At 41.2% G+C, this 27,966-nt stretch overlaps 1 protein-coding gene and 1 long non-coding RNA gene across 3 annotated transcripts in view; one reads left to right on the top strand and one right to left on the bottom strand.

The window, feature by feature from the left end:
- The window catches only part of Pcsk2 (proprotein convertase subtilisin/kexin type 2), a 245,033-nt gene extending 230,369 nt beyond the window's left edge, over positions 1 to 14,664 (bottom strand). For both annotated transcript variants that reach the window (XM_059259622.1, XM_059259623.1), the window contains exon 1: positions 14,491 to 14,664. In XM_059259622.1, the coding sequence (XP_059115605.1) occupies positions 14,491 to 14,664 (174 nt within the window). The remainder of the gene's footprint in view (positions 1 to 14,490) is intronic.
- The window catches only part of LOC131908582 (uncharacterized), a 43,708-nt gene extending 20,253 nt beyond the window's left edge, over positions 1 to 23,455 (top strand). Inside the window, exons 2-3 of the long non-coding RNA XR_009378629.1 lie at positions 18,714 to 18,910; positions 23,283 to 23,455. This is a non-coding gene — a long non-coding RNA (uncharacterized LOC131908582). The remainder of the gene's footprint in view (positions 1 to 18,713; positions 18,911 to 23,282) is intronic.
- Positions 23,456 to 27,966: the final 4,511 nt, after the last annotated feature.

Genomic DNA, 27,966 nt, shown 5'->3' with positions numbered 1-27,966 from the left:
GACAAACAGAGGGTATCTGACTAAAGCCCCACTCACTAGCCTTTCTTTCCATCTACCCAGCATCCCAGAAGGAAACTTACAACAAACATTATCTCTCTGGTGTATCAGGGAGCCTCCTGCCTCTAAGGTAGGTTGGCATCCCAGTGAAGCTCTTTGGTTCCCCCGTTCTTTAAAAAATTTGGCTTCCACGTGACAGTCTGTCTTCTAAAATGTACTTACATGTATTTTGTTTTTAGCTGGATTAAACTTTATAGATATAACTGGCTGCTTCCAACAGCTGTTCATTGAGACTCGAGGACAATAATTAATCAAAGCATTAGCATCATTGATGTCATCGGCCAGTGGCAATGAGATAAAAGATACATAACCCGACTTCCCAGTAACATCATCTATCAAAAGAGAAGTGCTGTCTGCTGTTGAGATGTGGCTGATTCTGTGGGACAAACGGTACAGGCTGAGATCTAGCCCCCCTCCCTTTCTCTGTTAGCTCATCCATCATTCTAGGATTTCCTGTATGTGGCCACTCTTTTAAACTTTCTAAGTATCTTTGAATGCCTCCCTCTAGCTGTGAAATGAAGACACCTCAGCTTATGGTGAGAAACTTCTCTTGTGTTGGCCCCGGCCCACTTTGTTGACCTCATCTCCTAGTCTCTTAGCATCCAGTCAGAACAACTATTGCTATTGTAGTCTCTTTAAGACCCCTGGATACTTTCTTACACATCCTGTATCCTCATCTATAAATTTCCTTTCATTTTAATCTATACAAATTACAGACCCCAACATAACTCATACGATTTTGACATTGCCTGCTCCAGGAAGTCTTCCATTCTGCTGACAGTCATTGCCTCACAGGCAAGGAGACTCATCTAGTGCTCTACTTGCTTGGAAAAGAACTTCTCTTTGGAATTCCTTAAATAAAGGGCCTGTATTTTATCTAGCTTTATGTCCTCTCTGTAACAGACGATGTTGACTCCCCACCTGCATCCCCTTGGCCCATGCTGGAGTTGTCCTTACAATAGCACCTGTACATGCCAATGCTTTTCATGTTCCTCTGCCTTGTGAGTGTTCTCTTAGGTTCATGATTCATCCACATGGGGCTGGAAGAAGGGCTAGAGATTTGATGTTCTTCAAGAGAACAACCAACCTCCAACCAAGGAGAAATGGTGCTGCTGGTTAAATTTTGTAACTTTCTCACCATTTAATGGAATAATCCAGAGACATGGTGACCATCAGAGGGTCCTCTGTTAGAATGCCATGGTAATTACCCTCATTTTGTTTTGTCTCCCTAAATCCATTCTCCAAGTTAGCTTCCTCCCACACTGACTCTGAAGTTGACTATGTAGCTTCTTTGGTCAATGAAACTTAGTCACTGACACGAGCAAAGGCTCGAAAAGTGGTACCTGAACTTGACTTTTTCTCCCATTTTTCAGAACCTTCGTTATACCCAAGGGACTGAACCGTGGTTGGTTTTTTTTTTTTTTTTTTTTTTGGTCTCAGAGTCCATGTTTCTTTGGCCTACATCATACCTACTTATGGGATATACTCAGTACACACTTAGCACATGAACTGAAAATTCTACCCTCTTCTCCTGGTGTGACTGTGGCCCTTGTTTACTTTGTTGCTAACTGATCCAAACATCCCATCATCATTCTTTGGTTCTTTCCTTTTTTCCAGTTAACTGTCTGGGGTGATTTATTTCTAGCTTCCACTGCTGGCTTCAAATTAGGGCTCATGCCAAACCTCCCTGAAGACACAACCATCCAAGATACTTTTCAGCTGGTACCTATCTTCCTCTTCATCCTATCCTCCTCTTCATCCTATCTTCCTCTTTATCCTATCCTCCTCTTCATCCTATCTTCCCTCTTCATCCTATCTTCCTCTTCATCCTACCTTCCTCTTCCTCCTATCCTCCTCTTCATCCCATCATTCTCTTCATCCTATCCTTCCTCTTCGTCCTATCCTTCCTCTGACCACAAAGTGATGCTTTCAGACTTCAAACGATCACAGATGGTTTTGTTTCTCACCTTTGCTCCATATTTTGGGCTCTGCCAGATTTTTTTTGCCTCCTCCTAGGCTTGTCTGATGGTGCATGGAAATGTAGTCATTAGAAATAAACTAGAGTTGACTTTTGAATGTCAACTATCTTCTTGTGCCTGAACCTCTATTACAATGAAAGATAATAGCTGATATCTGGTGAAGCTATGTTTTTCCTTACAGAAGCCAAGAACATGCTAAAAAACAAAGATAGTATTTGTTGATCACCTTTTACCCATCTGTCACTAAGTTCTTAATTAACAATCAAGTCACAGAATGTTAGGCTATTAAGAGCAATCAATCAACTGGAAGCCACTTAATACAGTCACAAAATCTGGTCATCAGATTACCATTTATTGTATGCCTAGTTCTCTTTATTTTCTGTGAATGAGTGTGTATATGAGTGCACACACACAGATTGGCTTGCTTGTGTTTGCATGTGTGGAGGCCAGAGGTCAGCTTCAACTATCTTCTCCTATCACTCTCTACTTTATGTTTTGAGACAGTCTCTCACTGAACCTAGAACCCACCAAGTCAGCTAGACTGGCTGTAGCTGAGCCCAGGAATCTATCTGTCTCTGTTTTCTAGGACTCCATCTACAAGCATGCCAACCACATTCTGCTTCTCCTACATGGTTGTGGGATCTGATCTCAGTCCTCACACTTGTACAGCAAATATTTTGCTCACTTAGCTTTCTTTACTGCAACAGCATCTCATGGCATACCTGCATGTTCCACAGAGAGCATCAAATGGCGATGCTAAGCTTTCAGGTCTCTCTCATCATTTATTTGGATATTTATTGAGTGCTTCCTGAATACACAGCACTGTGTTAGTTACTATGGTGGTTTGAATGAGAATATTTCCAATAGGTTCATATGTTTGAGTATTTGGTCCCCTGTTGATGGAACTGTTTGGAAAGAATTAAGAGGTGTGGCCTTGTTGGAGGAGGTATGTAACTGGAGGTGGGCTTTGAGAGTATAAAAGCTCAGACCATGTACAGTTCCTTTTTTTGTGTGCTTACAGTAAAGGGTGTGAGTTTTCAGCATCCTGCTCCAGTCATTCTTCCTGCCATAATAGTGATGAACTCTTATCTTCCTGGAACTGTAAATTCAAATAAACTCTTCTTTTTATAAGTTGTTTTGGGTCATGCTATTTTAGCACAGCAACAGAAAAAAATAATTAATAAACTCACCAAGAGCATACTCAGAGAAATATATAGATTCCTATGTTGTCTTTCACCAAAGGTAAATCCAACAGGCTGTTGCTGGAATCCCTGAATCTATGAGCAGCTTTGTTTAGAAAGCCAGAATTCATAAATATTTCAGGAGTAAAATCACAAAAGCAGATTGGGGAGGTCTGAAGTGAATTGATGTGACCAGCTCAATGAATTGAAATGGCTAGTAGCCCTTAAGGCCCATCATTCCTAGGAATATCACTTGGTCTAGTTTGTTGTCTCCTTCAACCTGCAAAGCTGGCTTGGTGTCTTCAAAGCACAGCTGATAAGCAACATGACTCAATGGTCACTGAAAGCTGTCTCAGGTACTTTTCTACCACTGTGATGAAACACCATGACCATGGTAATTTAGAAAAGAAAGCACTTAATTGGGCTTACAGTTTCAGAGGATTGGAGTCCATGATAGATGGAGTAAAGGCATGGTGGCAAGAACAGCTGAGAGTTCACATCTGGATCCATAAGCAGGAGGTGAGAGAACACTGGGAATGGTAAATGTCTTGTAACTTCAAGCATGCCCCATTCAAGTGACATACTTCCTTCATAAGGACACACCTCCTAATCCTTCCCAAAGAGTTCCACTGGGGACTAAATATTCAAACATATGAGTCTATGGGGGCCATTTTCATTCAAACCACCACACAAGTACTCAATAACACAACTATTGCAATAGGCATGGTAGCTTATGCCTGGAATCTCAGAAGGCCAAGGTAGGATGGTTATCATGAATTTGAGGCCACTTTGAGGTACATAATGAGTTAGCTAGCCTGGACTGTATAGGGAACTCTTATGTTAAAAATGAAACAAAACAAAGAAAGCAAAACAAAATATCCAAACAGAAACAAATGAATGAAAAAACCCAGCAAAATAAACCATCAAACAACAAATAAAACATCATAAATATCATATTTAATCTCCTTTCCCTCATGTGTAAAATTAAGGGTAAAACCAATACTTTTCTAAAAATCTCTTCCTTCTCCGACAGGCTGTAATTCTATAATTGCAGTTATTATTTGTGAAAATGTAAATGACTCTGGATAAACCAGTTGGAATAATACAGACTCAATTAGTGAGGAATGTCACAATATTTTGGTAGAGTAGCAATCTGCCAGTGGTGTGACAAGCGTTTAAAAATCATTGTTCATAAGAGTCATTCTAATCCTACCCAACCACACTGCTTCCTCCCTCCCTTCACCACCACCATATTTCTGGAAGGAATCATTGGCATTTGGTATTCCCATTTGTTTGACCATCCACAGCTGACCTTCGTTATGAAGGCTCCTGCTCAGAATCCTGTGGGTCTTACAGTTTAGTGCACATCAACTTCATCTTTACATTCTACTCTGAGAATATGTCAGTCCCAGGTCAGAGAAACTACCAAAGATCAGTTAGTGTGTAAGTGAAATTGTCATATAAATACCTCCATAGACAGGACAACATTGAGATCCACTGCACATGAGAGCTCTAGTTATCTCCAGTGTTAATACTTCCTTTTTCTTCACACCCAATCTGAGTGTTTCTTTAGAAAATGACTCTATGGTGTTAATTCTTTCTCCCAAATTATCCACATATCCCAGCACTACCCACAAATCATTGTAAGTCTTCCTCAATTGTCTCTCCAATTCCCATGAGCAGTGTCCAAAATTTTGTTTCCCTTTGAGCCCTATCCTCTATTCCCTTACTCTAAAGGTTGACTTTGATTTCCTGCCCTTTGAAATAATGATAACTCCTAAATGAATGTTTGTATTGGTTACATTTCTTGCCACTGTGTCAAAATACATGACAGGAGCAGCCTAGGGGAGGAAGGGTTCCTTTTGGCTCATGGTTTCAGGCAATACAGCCTATTGGCAGCCGGGGAGTCTGTCTGCAATGGTAGGAACATGAGGCAGCTGCTGTTCACATCATAGTAAATCAGGAATCAGAGAATAGAAGCAAGAATGGGTTAAAATCCTCTAAGGCCCACCCATGTCTACTAGCTAGGCACTATGCCCCAAGGGTTCCACAGCCTTTCAAAACAGTGCCACCATCTAGGGATCAAGTGCTCAAAACACAAGTATGTGGAGACATCATATATCCAAACCATAGCAATACCATTACCACATCTCCCTCTGCAGCTTTATTTGATCATGCCTTAATCACAGACTTTATTTTTCTGTATGTGCAAAGATCTCTTCCATTTTACTATTATTAATTCCTACATTGGGAATTGTAGGGAAACAGAAGTGTGTCAATGGCCCACTTGATGGTTGTCAATTGCTTAACAAATAGAACTTCACTGTCCATTTTCCCCCTTTAATTTTTTAATCTCAAATTGAGGACAGTTGTCCTTTTATGTTTACGCTGCTCTCTTTGTTTTCAATAAAACTAAAAATTTTAATGAGAGTGAATAATTTCATCTTGAAGAAGCATGGCAAAATGATTTGTAGTGGAATTAGAAGTGAATTTCAGATGGAATAAGTGTAAGAAATACTATGCATTATGGATTTATGTAGAATAGAAAGTTAACAATTTTATATGACATGATACAGAAATGACATATCTAACAAACACTGATCAGTATAAGCAGCAAGGCAAGGGAAAGTCCTAGGTTCCTAATTTTCCCATTTGGCAAATCAAATGAGTCTATACTCATTACAATTTGAAATACGCAATTAAATAATTAAATGTGTAATTAAACAGATATTTACATATTCTCTTTCCTCAATATGTAATGACAAACTCATAAATCTTATATGTGTATTTTTTCTTAAATTCTGGGAAATTTATTTGAAAATATACTTTATATAGCAAATTTATCTGAAGCATAACAATTTTAGTTTCCTCTTATTCTTCTCTGTTGTTATTGTCTATAGTGATTAAATCAGATGGTTTAAAACTTAAAGTATGTATGATGTGACTCCACTTCTGTAAGTGGGTTGCTCATCTCTCTTTTCTCTCTACATATTCATACATAGATATCTGCATTGAAATGATTGGTGATGGTCACCTCTGAGTAATGATACCTAAGATAATGTTTTTAAATGCTTCTTGTAGGGCTTCTTTTACTTGGCATATTTAAAGATAATAAAATTAGGAAAATAAATGAAAGTTTATGGAATTTAATGTCAATTTGAAAGTTATAAAAGAAGAGAGACCTGAATCTTGCCATTTTCTTTCTGTCCTTGTCAGCCTACTATCAGTATCTTGTGAAGTTCTGTCTCACTCCATGTCACAGTTTGTGCCAATTATTTCACACACAATGTAAGGGCCTATTTTATTTGACTACAAACTCCTGAAGATCTCAGCATATCACACTCCTCACAACATTGTAGTCAAATTAGCTTGGAGACAAGAACAATCTGCCAAGCCAGTGTAATTTTTTTATATTAGTTTCACTGGCTCATACCCAGTAGGTTAGCAGCATTAACTCAGTTGTGTTAATGACTCCTTAGCCATTTGTGATCTTGAAGACCAGTGAGCAGTATTCATAACCAATACACTTCAACAAAGAAAGTCAAACATAACTCTTGTTCTTGACTGTCATATTATTTAGATAGCAAATGAAAATGAAAATATACAAGTTCAGTAAAGGCTTTTTTTTTTTTTTTCCAAATGACGGATCTGAATGCAAATGTGAAACAGGAGAAAAAATTTAAACCTTACTTTTTTTGTTTTTTTAAATAAAGCTTGGCTTCTTTGAGAAGTTATAGCTGAATGTATAATTATAGCATACTCAACTGTAGCCTCACTCAGCACCATGTTGAACATGATCTATAGCTGTAAGATGCCCTGAACTAGATCTAGATTCCCAGTTTCATTTACTTAAGAAGCACCATCCTCTCTCCTTCTGTATTTGATCATGCCTTAATCACAGACTTTATTTTTTCTGTACAAAGATCTCCTCCATTTCACTACTGTTAATTCCTAAGTTGGGAATTGTAGGGAAACATAAGTGTGCCAATGGCTCACTTGATGATTGTCAATTGTTTTTACTTCCTGACTCAACTTTGTCTTACAGAGAAAAAGATCCTACAGGGGTAGTTTTTGGAATCACACTCCTTCCAGCACATTGTTTTGGTGCTTATGGCCAAATTATCATCGGTTGTCCAAGAGTTTTGTCACCAGAGAAGTACATATTATGCATCTATTATGAGTAGCTTTATTGGCTGCAGTAGGCAGATGGAGCTTTGAAAGACTTTTATGTTCTTTCTAGAGAAACCAAATTAAAAATCTTTAAAGAGTTCACTGACAGCATGAGATAACCTAGGGGCTCTCAAAGGCATTGGAAGATTATTTTTGTTGTGATTTGTCTTGGTTTAGTTGGAAGGTTAGAGACTGACTCTAGCAACATAGAAAGGGGATATTTATTGATGGCCTATTAGCTTGGGTAATGCTGACTGCTCTAAAGATAAACCCACAAATCTCAGTGCCCTACTTTAACAGTTTTTTCTCACTCATGGAAAGTCTTCAGGGTCAGCAATCAGAAATCTGGACTCCTTTCCTTTTGTTACTATGTTAACTGTCATGGTTTGGCTTTCAAAGTGGCTCTTCTCAGTATCACTCAGCCTCAGAAGAAATAGAACGTGAAGAGTCATTTGTTAGGTATTTTTCTTTTAGTGCATCAGGCGTGGGCCAAGAACAGATTTTTTTCTATTTACATGAGATGGCTTAGAAATGTTGCACGGTCAGGGTTGTCTATAATGCAGGCTGAGAAATGTGTATTAGCACAGGTCAAGGAAAAGGGGTTGTGAGTTTGATGACTAAGGTTTTAGCTGCTCCTACAGGTGACTTTCTAGAGACTGGATCTCCAGTGGCTTGGATTAGCTTCATGGAAATTTTTCTTTTCTCTAAGGCAGCTAGTCAGTCAAAATCTAAGGAAGACAGAATGGCTAGCTGCAACAATTACCATGGTCTATAATGAACCAACTTCATGGAAATCTAGGATCTGGGCCATTTCATGGACTATTATTAATCCACAGATGGATTGTTATTGGGCTGGGGTCTACTACTTCCATGATATACTGCAAGTCAACACATGACTGCTTCCTTATGTAAAAGGGTGTTACTAGGCCACTGTATGATTATTGCCACTACCAACGAAAGGTATCTAATTCTATGCACCCAGCACTGTTCTTAGCTCCCACACACAGTACATTAGCTTTTTGCAACCCTAATATTTTTACTTATTTAAATTTTTTAGAATATTATAAATGTACACAATGAAATATGATCATATCTACCTTCCACTTCCCCTCTTACAACTCTCTGAATGTCCTCTGCAAGTCTCCTCTCATTATCATGCCTTTTTTTGTTTATGTGTAATAACTCACTAAATCCAGTTAGTACTGTTCATATGTGCATATGTGTGGGGCCATCCATTAGAAACCTACCAGAGGTTGCATCTTCAAAAAAGAGTGATTCTCTCAGTCCCAGCAACTATCCACTACCAACAGTTCCTTAATAAGGAACAGAGGTCTGGAGATCATCTGCCTCATCTGTGATGAAATTTGGGTTGGCTTGATCTTTTATAGGTCTTATACAAGTAATCACAACCATTGTGAGTTCATGATTGTGACAGCATTTCAGAGCACTGCTTCCCATCATTTGGCTCTTACATTCTTCCTACCTCCTCTTCCATGATATTCTTTGAGCCTTGTTGAGGGTAGGGTTAAAGTAGATGTCCCATTTAGGGCTGATCACTTAGTCTCTTATTCTCAGCACTCTGACCAGTTATGAATAAATGCTGAATAAAAGAGTGTCCAAAACACAACATATTGTGACACGTTTTACTCTAGCTATTCATCAGACAAAGCTGCAATGAAAACTGGAAGGTGGTATGACCACACCCTATCAGAATGGCTAAGAGCAAAGAGGTGTGAAATATCAAATATGAGTGAGAGTGTGGAGTATCTGGAGCCCTCAGGAATTGCTGGTGGACATGTACAATGTTATAATTGCTTTGAGAGACCTTGTGGATGCTTGTCTGTAGTAGGCAGAATTCTGAGAGGTACCCCAAGACTTCTGTTTCCCACTGTTGATGTCCTTTATAATCTCCTCCCTCAAGTGAGGCAATGTGGGGTGGGACTGTAAATTGGATGGATTTCACTTCTGAAAATAGATTACAAAAGTTGGAGGTAAAAATCAAACATATTTAGGCTACCAAACCATTTTTTTCAGAAAAAAAAAAATGAGAAGAGGAATTATCTTGGTGGGCCTGACCCAATCAGGTTGATTGACCTAAGAAAGGGACAGGGCCTTTACAGAAGGAAGATATTTGAATGGTTATAGAATGTAAAGGCCTGTAGAAGGAGGCTAGCTGTGAGTCAGTGAAGTTGGCCTCTAGGAGCTGAGCCTTGCTCTAAACAGTAGCCAATGAGGAAATGAAGATCCCCAGTCTATAACCATGAAGAACAAAATGCTTCTGAAAATCCGTATGCACCTGGAAGCCATTTATTCATTATCATGCTTCTAGATGAGGACACTGCTGGCTGATGTTTTGATCTTATCTTTTTAGGACTTTATAGCAAAGGACTCTACTGAGACCAACCAGATTCAATGCAGTTCTATGGGATGCATAGTGTAGTGATTTGTCACATAGTGTTCTCTCTGTTGCTGTGATAAACATCATGACCAAAAGCAACTCAGGGAAGGAAATGGTTAATTTTGCCTACAATTCCAGGTCACAGCCCATCATTGAAGGAAGTTGAGGAAGGAGCTCAAGCAGGAACTGGAGTAAAATTCTTTGAGAAACACTGCTCCTGTGCTCATACTCAGCAAGTTTTCTTATACAACTTAGTAACACCTTGGGGATTGGCACCCTCCACCATGGGCTGGGTCTTCCCACATCAATCAACAGTCAAGACAGTTCCCCATAGACTTGGCCGTAGGTCTATTCAATTTAAGCAGTTCCCTCATTTGAGACTTATTTTTCCCAGGTAACTCTTAGTTGTGTCAAGTTGGCAGTAAGTCACCAGGACACAGAGCAATAAAAAAATACTACTTCCTAACCTCAAATGTGTGCACAACTCATGGAATTCATTCTAGTAATTTCCAACAGAAAGACACATGCATGTCTATCCAAAACCATACACGGTTGCCTATTAGCATCTACTGGGAGCTGGTGTCCACATCTCTGGTGTTTACCTAAGTCCCAAATACTTGATCCCTTATATAAAATTGTGTATGATTTGCTTGTAGTCAGCATGCATACTTCTGCAAATACTATAAATAATTTCTACTTACTTGTAGCACCTAATGCAGTGTCAATGCTATGTAAATAGTAAACATTGTTTTGGGAAACATAATAAGGTAAGAAACATCTGTTCAGTACAAATGTACCTTTGGTTTTAAAACATTTTCCACCCATCTCTGGTTGAGTGCAGATATGAAGCCACCTGGATATGGAGTGCCAGCTGGACTTGGTATCCCCCAAAGCAATGTTTACATTTGCCTAACCTCAGAAGCACCCAATGAAGCAATAGCGGGCCTTAGGGTTTCTGATAGTAATTCTTTCTTGACTTCAGTGCTCTTGACACAAGTGTGCTCATTTTGTGAAAATATTAAATTATGTTATTTCATAAGTTAAATTATATGTCCATAAAATACAATGATCCAAAATTTATTTTTATTACCTACTAGCACAATTATTAGTAGATTGCTTTTAGAATTGAAAAATATTCATACACATATGAAAATGGTTGTACAATGTTACCTAGGCAAGCACCCCAGAGTTAGTCCTCCATGGGTAAAAACCCAAACATATTACAGTAAAACAAAAGTATCTAACAGTGTTTAAAATGTTAACTCGTATAAAAACTTAACCCTTTCCTTATTTTGTCCAATATTCCCCACCCCTCAAAATTGGCTGAAACTGTTTGGTATGGAATGTTATTACTTTGATAAGCAATTTTTATTTTCCATATCAGAAGATTAAAAAAAAATCCCCCAGTGTTCTGAGAAGTGGAGGTGTTGTTTGAAGTCAGTTTCATCACTACCTAATTTTTTAGACATGGCATCTCAGATGGAGATGTTTTGGGGTGAAGACCAGGTCAAAATAAAACAGAAAGACATTAGACATGTGCTTCACTCCATTTACTGGAGGAAACATAAGTATTTACTAATGGTCTTCTAGGGATGAAATCATTAAATCACCATCAAAACCTTTCCCAGGGTTTAATGCCCAGCACAGCATGTGGCATCAGGGGTAGGAAAGGGCAGGTTATTTAAGCTTTTATCTTCTGAAGAAGCATACAGATGTGCTCAGTAGTCAATGGTACATGTTCATATATCAACAGCAAACAAATGGTAATTAGAGTAAAGGTAAAAAGGGAAAAAAATGGAAGGGAAATTTTTTATGTTTACAGAATGGTACCTCCAAAGCAAAGTTCTTGACAGTCAGGGCTTCCTGAGGGCTGCTTCTAGTCAAGTGAATTTGGATTTATATTTGGGTTATTCCCTTTGTCAACATTAGGCAGTTACTTAATACCTTAGAGCTTTGAATTTCATCTGAGAACTAGGGTTGATGCTATTTCTATTTCTTTTGCGAGGTTAGGATGAGATAACCTACAGCACAGAAGGCTACCCCCATCTGCATTGCTGCCCCTTCCTATGTATGAATAACCAACTACTGAGAATCTTTCATCCTTAATGTTGAGCAGGAAAAAGTTAGGAGGCTACTAGAGCTTAGAACAATCACAGAGAAGGATGTCTTGGGGTTCCAAATGCAAAACAAATGACAAAAGTTGGGACAAGCACAGAGCAGTGCAATGAGACCAAAGAGCACAGCACCTGGGACACAGAGTAAATAAACCAGGCTAATAAGTTCTCTAAGGGTTGTGGAGCACACCAGTGTGCTGGTTAAGGTGAGGAAGCCAGGAATACAGATGATGTCAGCTCTGAATACTTAACTGCCCAGTGGAAAAACAAACCTGCCTCACTTTCACTTATTTACAAGAGTGACTGAGGATGGAACAAAGGGTACCAGCTGTCCCTGCCTTGTGGACATTTGGGAGAGGAAAAGCTCTTTATGGTTGTAGCATCTGGCGAGATTTAGGTCCAGGTCTTGACGGATCAGCAGCACATGGATCCAAAGGAGGGAAAGAGGGCTCCTTGGGAGCAGACACTACACCATGAAGCTTCTTCAGGCAGAGGAACCTTGCCATACACTGATTAGTTCCTGAATATGCATCAGGGCACAAGTCACAGGATTTCATTAGGAGGTACTGTCTGAGAGGATAAGGAAATAGAGTGAAAGAGAGTAAAATGAAAGCCTGCTCTTCAGAGATGGGAATTTTAGCTTTACATTGAAAAAAAATCAGTGGACTCCTCTCCAAGAAATAATGGGGAGAAAGTATGTCTATACTTTGCCTAGCATCAATTTCACCATCATGACTGTTAAGTTCTCCTTGAACTTATGTATGTAAGCAGACTGGAGGGAGAGCTCAGAGTTAAGTGTGCATACAGTTCCCAAAACCCACATGGAACAGTTCACAACCTTCTGTTAACTCCAGCTCCAGGGGGATCTGATGCCTCTGTCCTCTGCTAGGCTGCACACACACAATTGATAATAAAAGAAATCTTTTTTTTTTCGAAAGGGAAAGTATGCAAGTACGATGATATATGAAAGTTCTCACTGTCAGCTTATCAGCTAACCATAATCGCTCATATCCAATGGCGCTAGGACCCTGGGTCTTGCTAATTATTTTGGGGGGAGGGGAGTGAGGTGGGGAGGGTTCCAGGGTTGGATGTTTTTGGAAACAGCCTCCGTGGGCCCTAGTTAGGAAGGCCAGCCGACTGCTCCATCAGCAGGAGGCTGGTCTACCTCGCTTCACCTACACTTCTTTGGAGCAACTAGTTCTCTGTGTGTGAGACCCGCCCGCGCGCCACCCGCAGACCCGCGCCTCTTCCAGGACCTCTGTCAAACTCTCTGCCAAACCCAGCAATGGTGGAAACGCTCTGCTGCGCAGGTAAGTGGAGGCGGGGGAGCCCTGCGCTCCTGAAGGAGTCTTCGTGGTGGCTGGGAGCCCAGTGAGAGGCATACGAAGTCCAGACAGAAAGGACCCAGCCTGTGCTGCCTGCCCTTCCAAGAAGAGAGCCCACTGCTCTCTCAAAACGATTTCCTTGTGAGACCAGAAGGGAGGGGATAGGGCCTAAAACCCCGCTGACGTCCTCCTGGTCCACGGGTACCAAGCTACATCCTTTGACCTTCCAATCCCCTCCCTCTCGCTTCTCCTCAAATCCCCACTCTCCCCCAGCAGTGCCAGGTCCGCTAAGGACACTCCAGACCTCGGACACAGATATTTTGCAGGAAGAACAAGTGGGTCACGCACGCCCCCCGCAAGCGCATTCTTCTCCTCTGTTCCCCCTAGGACAAGTATCCTAACTTCTCCAGAGGTGGCCAGCGGCACCCGAAGACCGAAACCCTATCCAAGTGCCCGAACAGTTCAGCTCGGACAACTTCTTGGAATGGGGATCCCCGTGCTCTCCCGGGAAAACCATGCTGGCTGCCCACATATTAGGAGAGGACACCTCGACTTCTCCATGGGGAATCCCCCTCAGAATCCATCTCTTTTGGCGCCGAGGTGTCCTACAGCAGGGAATTAAGAACTCTCTAAACAGGAGTGCGCTTTGAGGGTGGGAGGTCGTGGGCGGGGGCCAGAGCGCAGAAGTTCCACACGGGTTTTGGACAGAGAACCCCATCCATGTTTCCAAGTCAGAAAGCTCTTGTCCCCTGAAAAAAGCAGGGACCAAAGTCGTTGGGAGGGAAGTCCTCTAGGCGTGGGTCGGAAAACTGGGGTCAACTGCAACGCTCAATCTTTGAGCCATGTTGGTGGGAAACTATTCTTCCTCCAGGGTGTGGGGGCGGGGAGAATTCCCTGGCAAAGCAGTCGACGTCAAGCCCAGCTGCTCTGGACTCCATCCCTCTGTCCCCAGGCAGCCTGGAAAACTTGGTACCTCGGACAGCAGCCCGGGCGCACAGCATCCTTTGCAAGGTGCGGTCCTATTTCCCACCCCCCACCAAGTCAAACACCAACAAATTATTTCGCTGACCTTTCTAATACAGATGAAGGACATTTTAATTACATAACCCACGAAAGATCACCGGAGGCAATGTCGTGTTTGAGAGCCGATGGCAGAATAGCTGCATAGCATGAAAAAAGACAGAAAACTTGCAAATCTGCAACGAGATTGCGCAAGGCTGTCCCTCCTCTGGAAACAACATGTGAAATGCATGGGGGAAATCTTACCTTTCGGACTCCAAAGCCGTGTTCTGCTGCAACTTGGCGAGCCTCTTCCTCTCCGTCTTTATGCAACTCCACAAGAAAATGATTCGTGAAGACGGGTCTCTCAGCAGACGCAAAAACCATGACACAGAAGAGGAGCCCAGCCGCTTTCCACTGGGATCCACAACCGCCCTCCATCCTTCTTTGGGAGTGAAAAGTGGGGCTGCGAGGCGCGCAGGCGGGTGGAGCAGGGGACAAGGAGGGAAGATGCAAATAAAAAATAGGTATGTAGTTTTTGTTTCTGTTTTTCTTTTTTAAAATCTTTTTATAGCAAACGAGGCAAAAGAGAAGCTTGACAAACAGCAAATCTGTGTGCTGTCCACCAGCAGCTGGCTACCAGGCAAGCCGTGGAGTCGCGCAGGCTGGCAGGCTGGCAGGGGTGCGAATGTGCGGAGCTATGTGTACCCGAGAGAAAGAGCTAGTGTATGTCTGTGCTTGATGCTAAATCTGCATTTTCAGCTCCTCCTCGGATCCAATTCCACAGGGCTGGAGGCGAGCGCCAGCCCGAGTGACGCGCGCCCGCCAGCGGCCAATGGAGGCTAGAGGAACAGCGGGCTCCGCCCCGGGCCGCCCCGGGCCCGCCCCCGCCCGCCCCAGCCCTCCCTCGCCCAGCTGGCTGCCTGGGTCCCCGGGGGCGCCGCTTGCCCGCGCCCCCGCCAGCCCAGAGCGCCTTTGCTCCGCCTGGCCGCCGCGCGCCTAGGAAAATCCCCCCGCTACCACCCCCCGGCGGCGCCCGGTGATGTCATTGTTTGTGGAAATCTGCACAGCTCCGGGAAGGGAATTACGGTGCGTGCGGCTGTCAGAAGCCCCGAGGGGAGCAGGGCCCCGGCCGCTCCCTGTTGCTCTTCCTTACTAGTCTCCAGCTGCAAAACAACTCTCCTCTCTTTTCTCTTCTCTCTTCGCTGCTCCTCTCTTACCTCTTCTCACTTCTTCCTCCCTTCCTTTCCCTTCCCACCTTTCTCCCAATAACAAAGCGAATTTGATCCTTCCCGCCCCCTCCACTTTGGGCAAATCCTAAACTGGAAAGAGCATCTTTCCAGGGATGACTCATGGGGGCGGGAAAGGAGCTTTTCTCCAGGTTCTTTTCCCCATGCTCCAAGCAGGCCAGAAACTAAACATCTGGTAGTCCAGCGGGAGTCCGGGCTGCCCCCTCCCCCAACACACACACCTGTGATGGCTAATAGAAGAGACTCTTCTAGAGTTAGCGATGCACCTGCATCTCAAGACTGCCGAGAGGGGGAAGGCACGATGCTCATGTTGGGAGACAGATCTTTAGACCCTGACTTGCAGCTACATCAGGACCAAGAGTGAGAGTTTAACCAGGTGTAGTCACCCATTCCAGGAGCTGGGTCAGAATTCCTGCTAAATGTCTTTGCCTGCAGGATAATTCAGGCTGAGAAGGCAAGGGGACAGCTATGTTGTCCAGGTCCTGTAAACTGCTGAGATCTGAGTTCTCCTTCTTGCTCGAGTAGGAGGAAACGAAGATCATTGCTCTAAGCAGCTTAAATATTTAGTTGTTATGGAGTATATTTACATTGTTTACGTTTCAACGCCGAAGTTCAAAATCCTGCCATAAATTGGATAATCAGAAGATGCATTTTCTTAGGAACGAGAGAGAAAAGGGAGGGAGGAGGGAGGAAGGAGAGAGAGAGAGAGAGAGAGAGAGAGAGAGAGAGAGAGAGAGAGAGACTGAGTTTATAACATTGCCACAACATATCCCATCCAACCACACCCGCTCCACTCTCTCCCCCTTTTTTAGCACAAAATCACAGTCTAGACAAGAAACACAGGATTGATGGATATGAACACATGCTTAGCACACAAGGCACACTGTCTTCACTGACATAGCTGTTCCCCAAAATTGCCAGATAAGTGTAAGCAGGCATTGCAAGATGGTTTTCATCAAACTGCAGTCTTCAGCATACCACATTATTAATTTTGTTGAATTCGTTAAAGAAAACCAAGTGAGACATCAAGAGGGTTGCAGAGAGGAATCCAGAAGAGAAACAAGGGTTTTGGAACATTTTTAGTGAAATGACAGATCAACCTGGGATCCTCAGTCTGGAGCTGCACACACCAGCTCATTTCTGCCAAGAATGTTTTTGTTTATCATTACGCTGTGCCACATGACCCATTGGACAAGGTTTCCTTACCCAGAGGCCTCCAACTCTTCCTCTCCTCTTGTCTTCCTTACAGTTCATCCATATTTTGAACCAAAGTCCCGATTTAGTGTGAAGCAATAACCACATGATTCCTCCTGTCCTGTATCATCATTTGAGAAAGATGGCATCCAATGTGAAAATTACATTAGATAAATTCACCATTGGGGGAGAACGTTTCGAAAGCAGCAACTGAGATACAAATCTAAGCCTTTAGAAAACGATCTGAAGAGCATCAAATAAGTCAATTTAGAAGATTATAGGTGCTGGGAAATAGCAGTGCTAACGTAGCTAAATCTCTCTGAAATTACCATCTATTTAGATTATGTATTAATTTTTCTGGAACCACTGAGCTAGGCTTCATTTCCTAAATAAACTCCAAAGATGAAATGCCAGTGTGTGCTCAATCTACTACCATGGTTAGTGCCCCCTGGAACTCCTAGTGAAATCTGATTCCCTTGGTGATGCTGGCAGGGGATGATGGGGCTGTAGAAATGTGGTTGGATCATGAGGAATCTGCCCTCATGAGTGGTTTAATCCATTTATTGAGTAACAGTGGAAGTACCATAAGGGTAAACTTTTCCTGGGTAGCTTTTATTATCTTGCCATGTGACACTCTCCATCATGTTGGGATGAAGCAAGAAGCACTTTCCAGACATCAATGCCATGCTTTTGGATTTCCTGACATCCTAAACTGGAAGCTCAAGGAATCTTTAAGAAATCACAGTTTCAGGTAGTTTGTTATAGCAACAGCAAGTGGGCTAAGGTGCAAGTCTACATTTTAAATAATTAAAGCTATAAACCAGATGCAATCTGAATAAAACTTGCATAACTGATTGAAGTCTGTTGGCTTTGTGTAAAAAATTTTTTTTATGTATTTGAGTGTCTTGCCTGGATGTATGTATGTGTACCTTGTGTGTGTCTGCTGCCTGTTGAGGTCAGGAAGAGGGCATTAGAACCCTTGAAATTGGAGCTATAGACAGTTGTGAGCCACCATGTGGGTGCTGGGAATGGAGCCCAGGTCCTCTGCAAGAGCCATAAGTTTTCTTAGCTGCTGAGTTAGCTCTCCAACCTCCTGAAGTCTGCAGTGGTTTATGTAGTGTATAATTTATCACAATATTGTCAGCACAGCAAAATGAAAACAGAATTTTTGTGATGCAAATGCTAAATTTTTAATGCATTATGGTACCATAAGCCAGTGGAGGAAATGCACTGAAATATTTGATTGGTATTTGAAATGTAAATACACATTCAAGTGTGCATAAATTGCTCTTCGAGAGAAGTATTATTGCCCAAACTCTTTTCTAATATCAACAGATTTAGACAGAGAAAGGCAACAGGACACACACACACACACACACACACACACACACACACAGAGAGAGAGAGAGAGAGAGAGAGAGAGAGAGAGAGAGAGAGAGAGAGAGAGAGCAGCAAAGTGACCCAGAAACCACGGTAAGGTCTGCTGTGGTTGTCAATGGAGGCCACTTGGACCAAACCATTGAATCTTTCTAAGCCTGTGTCTCTCCATCTGCAGAAACTGAATTCAGGCATCTTCTAGATCCCAAACTGTGCTTTCAGAGATGCTAAAGCCCATAATGTGGTATAAAGCATCACCAGCTCCAGGGGGGTTGAGGATAGGCATGCTTATTTCATGCATTGCAATGGCTAAGAGGTCGCTTTCCACAAACCTCCCCCAACCTTCCTCACATGTACCTGAGTTTGTGGACTTGAGAAAATAGCTAACAAGTGTTGACAGTCAGAATCGGATATGAAAACCATCAAGCTCTTTGAGTTTTTTTCCATTTATTTTCTCTTGTAGCTAAAGCAACAACAGGACTAATAAGTGCCATCAGTCCCCACCTTCTCATTGAAGATAGCTTACAAAGAGCAGAATATTCCCATTTCATAACCCTCCTCCCCCCTTCCCCACTGCACACATACGCCACGCCCAGACACACATACATGGCTACAAAAACAAAAACAACCTGAGACAAGGTTGGAATTTTTTCATTCACGTGTATTCAGATTCTTCTAGGGGGAAGACTTTGGATCCACAGACTATCAGGTCAAGGAAAGCCTTGCTGCTGTGCTTGGATGGGGAAGAGAGCAAACCAGAGTCATCCTGACGAAGGACTGCTGGACCTGTGCATATTGTTTGGACCACTGGCAAAGATATCCAATTTTGCTGTTGATTTCTTTCACACAGGCTGGGATGTAAACATGTATGTACAACTTAAAGTGATGATTTAAATATAGCTATGATTAAGTCTAGACAGATGGTGCATGTCATTGACCTCAGCATTTGGGATCAGAAGCAGGATAACTGTGAGTCTGAAGGCTAATCTGGGTTACAAAATACCTATCTCTAAAAAAAATACACAATCTTATTTAAACCAATTTGTGTTACCATTGTTTTATGGTATCCATCTTGACACTTCAAACGCAGCACTGACACTTTCACTTGGCAGCACAAATTTTCTTTTACTTTTTTCTTTATTTTTTATTTTTTATTTTATAATTTAATTTAATTTTACATACGAGCCACGGATTCCCCTGTCCTCCCCCCTCCTGCGCCCCCTCCCCGCCTCCCCCACAGCCCACCCCCCATTCCCATCTCCTCCAGGGCAAAGACTCCCCTGGGGATTGAGTTCAACCTGGTAGATTCAGTCCAGGCAGGTCCAGTTCCCTCCTCCCAGGCTAAGCCAAGTGTCCCTGTATAAGCCCCAGGTTCCAAACAGCCAGCTCATACACTGAGGACAGGTCCCAGTCCCGCTGCCTGGATGCCTCCCAAACAGATCAAGCTAATCAACTGTCTCACTTATCCAGAGGGCCTGATCCAGTTGGGGGTTCCTCAGCTATTGGTTCATAGTTCATGTGTTTCCATTCATTTGGCTATTTGTTCCTGTGCTTTTTCCAATCTTGATCTCAACAATTCTTGCTTATACAAACCCTCCTCTTTCTGGCCAATTGGACTCCTGGAGCTCCACTTGGGGTCTATTATCATTCTGTGCTGTGGTGCCTTGCTGGTAGGTTCTTCTAGCCTTCTCTGCCCTTCCTGTTTTCAACAGACCTATCCACACTCAAGATTCCTCAAACGTTATTTCTTCTCTATGATTCTGCCACATTCCTATCTCAACAATGAGCTCCCTAACCCAGTTAATCCATATATTTCAAGGCCATGCCACATTTTCTGGTGGTGTGAATCCTTTTCACTTGCTGTGATGTAAGATTCAGGTGCTTGACACATTTAAATCACATCCTCAGGTTACACTCACTCCTTCACAGTTATTGGGATTTGGTTGCTCTTATCCCAAATTCCTATATCTTTTACCAATTTAACGTTTTTTCCCCTAAAGGATCTGTTTTTTTCTTCCCCATAAGTGGAGAATCTTCAGGTGACTTTTGTTTTGTAAATCATCTTAACTTAATACTGTGGGGAGAATTCCTGGAGATTTGTCAAGTGTTTTACTGTTATGAAAGCAGTCAGTCTAGACAGTGTTAGGTGGTGTTCACTTTGCAACTTCCAACAAATTGTCTGATTTATTTATACTAATCAATTCTTCATAAACAAAAATTATTTCTTGCTTTCTCATTTTCCAGGATGTTGAAAATTTGTTTCTTCTGCTAATTTAGCTTCTATTATTTTGATAGGATTTGAAGTAGCTAAACAATGAAGACCAAGGGTCCTTTTAATCTTCTTTGGCAAATTAGAAACACATTGCTATTCACTGTCTTTAGATTTGTCCCCAGGTCTAGAGGACTACAAAATAATGTTTGCTCACTCGGAAAAATTAATTAGTTATTTCTTAAAGCTCATTGGAACATTGCTATTGTCTGTAGAAAGTGATTATCTATTCATGAATTCTCCACCTGTGTTTGTTCCCTTTTTTTGATCTTTAAAGAAATATAGAAAGTCTTCCACAATCCACATTTTTGAAGGGTTATGGAAATTGTCTTTAATAGGGAGTCTTTGCTTGTGAGTCTCAAAGTATCTATAACAGATAAATAATTCACAGCAAAGTTGCTTGTTAGAAAATTTAAACTGGGATAATAAAAGAAAATTTTATATAAAAATAAAAACTCCAACATAGTTTTCTTTAAGATCAATTCTAACATAATGTTTTAGGATACTCTTGACTTTGGCATGAATATTTTAAATGCTCATACTCTGTCCAGAATCAATATGTATCATCAGTCTGAATACACAATTGATACCTAATGTCATTTAACATGTTGAAAGAACGCTTTCAACCTTCTGGCTGTATGCTCAGGCATACCATTTTTATTCTTTTGAAAACATTGTATCTTGTCATGATTTGAAGGAACATGGCACAGTCTATTTTTGGGGAAACAATATCTATTCCATCTTAGGATACTGAAGAGAATGAAGCAAAACCACATCTTTACAAACAGGTATTTCTAGAACTAACCGTCTGACACAATCTATAATAACTCTGTAGGTTTCTCTTCTCCTTCATAGTTATATTCGGGGGGAGGGGTGACATAGCTCAGTGGTAGAGCAATTACCTACTCTGCATAAGGTCCTAGGTTCACTGCAAGATAAACCAACATTTGTACTAAAAGTCTGTTCATGTGAGCCAACTTAGAGTATACTTAGTTTCTCCTATCCAACTTCTTATCAAGCCTGAACCTGCTTAGTTTCCAAGATTGGACAAAATAAGGCATGTTCAAGGTGGTATGGACATAGAGAAAATATACTTCATTTCTAACAGCACACCCCAACACTTTTTTTTTTTTGCTGGAAATTACACATACGAGTGGTTTCCTTGTGGAGAAGTTCTATGTGGATACCAATGATAATCAAAATAGTCACAACCCCTTAAAAATTGATTATTTCCTGTAAAGATTCAGGGATGAGGTTCTTTTGGTGGAGGCAAAGATTTGTCTGTGCTTGCAGTTAGCTAGAGTTAGTGGCTCTTTATCCCCCTGACTCCATGAAACAGAGTTGCCCTGTTGCATCACTGATTCTTAGCCCCCAATTTGTATGGTTTACATTCCTCACCTGGCTCTTAAGGTTACCTAAGTTTGTGACTTCTAGTTTGAACAACCTATAAAGTCTTACTTCATTCTGCCCCAGAGATATTTTTATAATATGTTTAACCAAACATATTCAAGTGACATACATGCACATAAAGGCACATTCTCTAAATTATTAGAAAAGATATAAACACATTAAACTCAGACTTCCAGAACATAAACTTTCAAAGAAAGGCACATTGTCCATATCTGATAACACAAAGTGGTCAGGTCGGTAGTGTCTTCTTGGTTAGTAAAAATGTTTGCAAATGTCTAGCATTTTGCTGAAAGGCCATCCACAGAAGAATTCTGGAGATAAAATCAGGAGGTGTGAGCAGAGTGAGATATTCATGCAGAGTAAAAATCTGTCTGCATCCAAGCGATATTAGAGTGCCAGAGAGGGAAGAACCTGAGGTTAGATGTGAAGGCTTGCTTGACCTCAGCAATGTATCATTTTAGTTGTTAGATAGAAGTAAGTCACCTCATCTTGTGTTAATTGGGATGAAAATTACTTACTTAGACTAACTGTGTCAAAGACCATGTTTAGAGCTAATAGTCACCTCCATATGTATCTCTTACCTCTCAAGGTACACCAACTACAGGAGCATGAATCATAGACGTATGGTAGAACTACACTGACTGGGTCAGTCTTAGCTGGATCAAGAGAGTTCTTCATTTTTTAGAGTCTTTCACCTTTTTAGTATGATCTTAGAGGAAACAGCTTCTTTTGTCCAGTAACTTTTACACAATTTTGTATTAGGCAGCTTATTGGCTTGACTTATAGCATGTAATCAACTTTTCCCTAACTACAGGATCCAAGATTAGAATCAGTTATTTGGACAGGCCTACATTTGGTGCCTTTTCTTGGACTAGTTTCCTGACTCCAGCCTATACTGAACCACAAGAAGTGAGAATATAAAATGTTTGCTTATACCAAGGAAAATAAGGGGATTGACAACAGAAACCATGGGTGTCATTACATCTGTTCTCCAGACATAGGTAAAATTTTGGTGTAAGAGACAATTTATGATACAGAACTACACTAAAAGGTGTTAACTAAAATCAAGCTCAAGCTGTAGAAATGGTCTAGTCTTCCACCTCCCACATCCTCTATTTGCTGGCCAGAGGGAGCAGCATTTGATATAGTGGTTCTTTGTGGATGTTAAGAAGGGTCATTCTATCCTATGGACTCAACAGCCATTGTAGCACCTAGTCAGTAGCATGCCACTAACTTATGCCTTGGTGATGGGAGGTTTGCTAAGTTGATTAGAGTATTAGCCATACCCAAATCCAGGTTTAATTTTCATGATAGGAAGCCATTATTCATTTACCCCATGACAGTATATGAATTCCAGAATTCAAATGATGATAAAAATAACTGCTAGAATGTGTCTTCACATTTTTTTCCCACTGGCAAAGAAAGGAGGAAGGACTCCTGTTCCAAGTTCCACATGAGATGGCAAAGTCATCTCGGTTCTCGCCACTGCCCACAGTACTTTATGTATAATTACATTGTCTCTTCAAGGTGCCCTTATTATTTCTCCTCTCATTTCCCAGGGAGACATGTACAAGGAGGAGCTGGCAACTTTCCTCAGCAAGAACAGATGAATAAATAAGGAGCATGAGCGTGCGTCTTTTAGCCGAGGTGATTTGTCAAAAGCCATAGCACTGTGGCAGTTCTCTGATTTTTAAGGATTATGCTCAACCTCAATCAAGGATAATTTGAAAAGCCAAATCATAGAGTGGATTGAAGAAGAAATTTTGGTAGAACGTGAAGTGACCTGTTCACATATGGGACTGAATATATTGGTCTGAAGGTATTTTATTTTTGCCAAAGCATTAAATAATACAGAAATTATATTGTTTAATTTGCAGTATGAGTGGTATTGAGTGAGGGATCCCACAGAAAATAATTGTCTTTGATGCTAGAAAGAGGGCACCATGTCTGAGCAAGAGACTGGAGAGTCAACTACTTGCTAGATGTACCAGCTAGTGAATATTGGACCAATTGGGTTCTATAGTACAATCCAAGTTTACACTCTTTCAATGATTTTTTGACATGTATTATTATGCAGACCTCAGAAATATTATATATGTGTAGGTGTTTCTGGGTTCTTACTCCATTTTGTGCTATGCCTGGAGACTGACTGTTATGGACCACATAAATTATACTCCTTTTTCTATGGCTTCCCATTGAATTCAGACAACAGGAAGAACTATTTCAAAATTAGAGACTTGGGAAGAGTGGTTCAGAGTTCTCTTATTCCACATTTGCTCCTTAGTGGTTCAGCACATGTTCCTTTACCAAATGTTATAGGATTTTTGTCTAGGATTCTTCGGATCTTACTAACCACTATCTTATTCCTTTAAGTCTATAAGGACAATGGAACCAGTGTATTGCTAGTCTCTGGGGCTTTGCTATGCTTCAGTGGATTTTTTTTATCCTCTCAATGATTTTGTCAGTGACTTTATCTACATACATCATTTCTTACTTGCTGGCAGCCTGGCTAGGAAATTTCCTGTAAAATGTAAAATATGCTATACATGTTGAGGATATAGAATACATCCACATTAAACCTATTATATTTTTAAACACTATTATGAATATAGTTACAACTTTCCAGCCTTTCTAGAGATTGGCTAGAAGATTGCAGTTATCAAAATAAACAGAATAGGGAAAAATAACACAACATGGAAGAATAAATACAGGAGATATATTTATACAATCTTATTAAGAGGCACGGGGAAACAGGACAGTCAGAATTTTTAGGACATTTCCAGAATCAAACGACTAGAAATCAAATTGAGAAAATTCAGATAATCAGGGCAGGGGGAGGGGGTAGACAAGATTAGCAGAAAAACAAAAACAAAATAAAACGAAAGCCCAAAATGAAACCAAACAAACTGGAAACACCACAACTACAAGCCAGGAAGAGGGCTTAAGGAGGTGGTTAAGCTTCTTCCGGGAGAGCACTCTCAGCGTGCTGGGCTCTGTCCATGGTGCTGACTGTCCATAGCCTGGGTTTTGAGCCCTCTGCAGAATAGGAGCTCAGCCTTAGTGACTGATGTGCCTTCAGACTGGTCTGGAAATTCCTTTATTCTAAGGGCAGTTTCCAGAGAAGCCAACTGTGCAAGGCTGAAGATGATGGGGAAGCATCCATTTGTCTTTCAGCTCTCACATGCTTGTGAATGATTGATAGCCGCATCAGTGCCGTTGGCAATTGAGCTGAGCACATTACCATGCTAAAACAATCTGCTGCGGAGATAGGCACAAATGTGAGGACCCAGAGAAGCAGTGTCAAAGCAAGAGGTCAGGGCGAATTAACCCTTATGTCCACAAGATGGAACAACAGTCTAAATATCTGAATAAATATGTATTAGTAGAATTGAGGTTTCTTTTTCCCATTTCTTCAATTACATTATCCTGGACCAAAGAGGGCTATTGCTCATTTCAAAAATGAAGAAAATTGTTATAAAAGATAGAATGAAAACAAGTTGGTTGGTACAATAAATTGTATTTGGAGAGTTTGGGAAGAAATAACAACTTAATCTAAGGCTTTCCTTTGTTCTATCATCATTCTTTATATCAACAACAACCAAGAGGAACACATAGCCCTTTTCTTCAAAATTATCTTCAATCTGTTCATTCTTAATAGAAACAAATATAATTTTGAGAAAATATAAAATACATTGTAGCTAGAGTTTTCCTGCCTGGCCCACAGTCAGGACAAATCTCTGTCACCCGCCAGTCCCACAGCCTCTCAGACCCAACCAAGTAAACACAGAAACTTATATTGGTTACAAACTGTATGGCCGTGGCAGGCTTCTTGCTAACTGTTCTTACAGCTTAAATTAATCCATTTCCATTAATCTACACCTTGCCACATGGCTTGTGGCTTACCGGCATCTTCACATGCTGTTTGTCATCATGGCAGCTGGCAGTGTCTCTGACTCAGCCTTCCACTTCCCAGCTCTATTCTTCTCCTTGTTCTGCCTATACTTCCTGCCTGGCCACTGGCCAATCAGTGATTTATTTATTGACCAATCAGCAACACATTTGCCATATAGAACATCCCACAGCATACATAATGATTGAGAAATCTTAACCCTCTGGAAGTTTTGTAGTGCATTGCAACTCTGGTATGAAAGATCTAAAATTTAAAATGTAGGCTCTAACACAATGACATCATTGTGATGACTTGGAAGGCTTCTCATTGAATTTGGGTGAACTCATGTGAAGATAGGAACAGGAACCTAGAATGGATTACAGTAATGTGGGGAATATTACTATTATGAGACCATTGCCTTGCTAGATTGGTTTGTGATCAAGTTCTTAAAAGGCCACACAACACATACACACACACACACACACACACACACACACACACACATACACACACCTATGCACATACCCATGCACTGTCCCCCTTCCCCCCAAGTATGAACTTAGACTCATGTGCTCAACAACATGACTGGGAAATGCAAGCACTTGAAAGTCACCCTGTGTTCCATTTCTTGCTTTTCATTTTCTGACTTTGAAAAGTCTCTGGGTATGGTGACAAAACATTAAAGGATCCAGGACACAAGTCTCAGCTTGTCAGATGATGTTGCACAAGGGCTTGGTAGTACTCATTTCCCACTAAATTAATATAATATCTTCCTCCTAAGGCTGTCTTAGCTTTTAAGTGTGTGTGTGTGTGTGTGTGTGTGTGTGTGTGTGTATGTATGTATGTATGTATGAGAGATAGATAGATAGATAGATAGATAGATAGATAGATAGAGTCTTTTCAGTGTCTGCAACCTGAATTTAATTGTCCCAATCTTCATTTGGATGGACTGGGGGATCCTAACATTTCTCATCATGTCTGAAAATCTTGGCTATTGCTCACCCATAACTTCCTTTCCTGCTGTGCTACTGTACCAATTAGAAATTAAGTGAATACTTCTACTATTATATTACATAATGGACCCTGATAAACAATATCATAAATTCACATAAGCTTCCTCAAAATGACAGAAAAATAAATACTTACTAAACACAGAATGGTACTGTGTAAATATCAACTGTGAAGCTCAAAGAAACACTAATGGCAGAAAATATTGAACCCTGGTGAAAAACTCATCCCCTGTCTACAGTGTATGTTCATATTAACAGAGGAGAAGTGAATGGAACAGAGGGAACAATGGGTAAGATGGTGGATTAGAAGCTGATTGTGTGATTCAGTGAAGGAGAGGCATTAAGGATAAGCAAAAAGGATTCTCTCCAAAGAGAAGAGCTCCAGAAATCCACACCAGTAGTGGTAGAGCACCTGAATTGTAGAGAAAATGATGGAAAAACACAGCAAGGAAATCAAGCCACACACAACTCTAGCCATGAGGTTCCCCAACACAGAGAGGGAAAAGCAGACTGTGTCTCCAAAGTCAAGCCTGGAAGCCCTAGTGAAGGAAACTGAAATCCTAGCCTTAGGAAAAGCCCACATCCCTCAGGAACCTCAAAACCCATTGCAGGTTTTAGTGAGGTGGGAACTCCTCTAACAGGTGAGCTGGCAGTATGACACTCTATATGACTTGGAGGGCAGAAGTCAGGTGCCATTTTGAGAGAAAATCTATTGTTTAAAACAGAGCTACTTTGAAGTTGGATAATGGGGAAAGACCAACCAGAAGACAGGCACCTTTTGTAGCAAGAATTGTTAGAAGGTGTTATTAATAAAAACAAACCCAGTACCAGTTATTGGGGTGAATTATGGAAGATCAGAGAAGCAGAACCAGCCACAGCTAACCTCACCTTGCCAATTCTTCAGCTGATCCTGTTTCTTCAGACTGGAAGCCTCAGAATGAATCTCAGCTGAACTGCTGCTCAAAAGCCTAAAAGCTTAACGAGGCTCTAGTTCCTGGTCCTCATGCCTTATATACCTTTCTGCTTCCTGCCATCACTTTCTGGGATTAAAAGTATGTGTCACCATGACTGGCTATTTCCAGTGTGACATTGAATTCACAGAGATCCAAATGGATCTCTGCCTTCGGAATGTTAGGATTAAAGGTGTGTGTGCCACCATTTTCTAGCCTCTGTATCTAGTGGCTGTTCTGTTCTCTGACCCCAGGTAAGTTTATTAGGTAAGCACAATATATTGGGGACCACAATATCGCCATAACCTTTCACTTAATTTGCCTCAGCTCCAGGGTGGCAGGCAGCCCTGTGAGGCGGTGTGCAAAGCCAGAAGTTTTGACAAACAAGACGCGC

Source organism: Peromyscus eremicus, chromosome 4 (genome assembly GCF_949786415.1).
Source record: "Peromyscus eremicus chromosome 4, PerEre_H2_v1, whole genome shotgun sequence".
NCBI classification, from domain to species: domain Eukaryota; kingdom Metazoa; phylum Chordata; class Mammalia; order Rodentia; family Cricetidae; genus Peromyscus; species Peromyscus eremicus.
The sequence above is the reverse complement of the archived record's forward strand: the minus strand, read 5'-3'. Positions and strand labels throughout refer to the sequence as shown.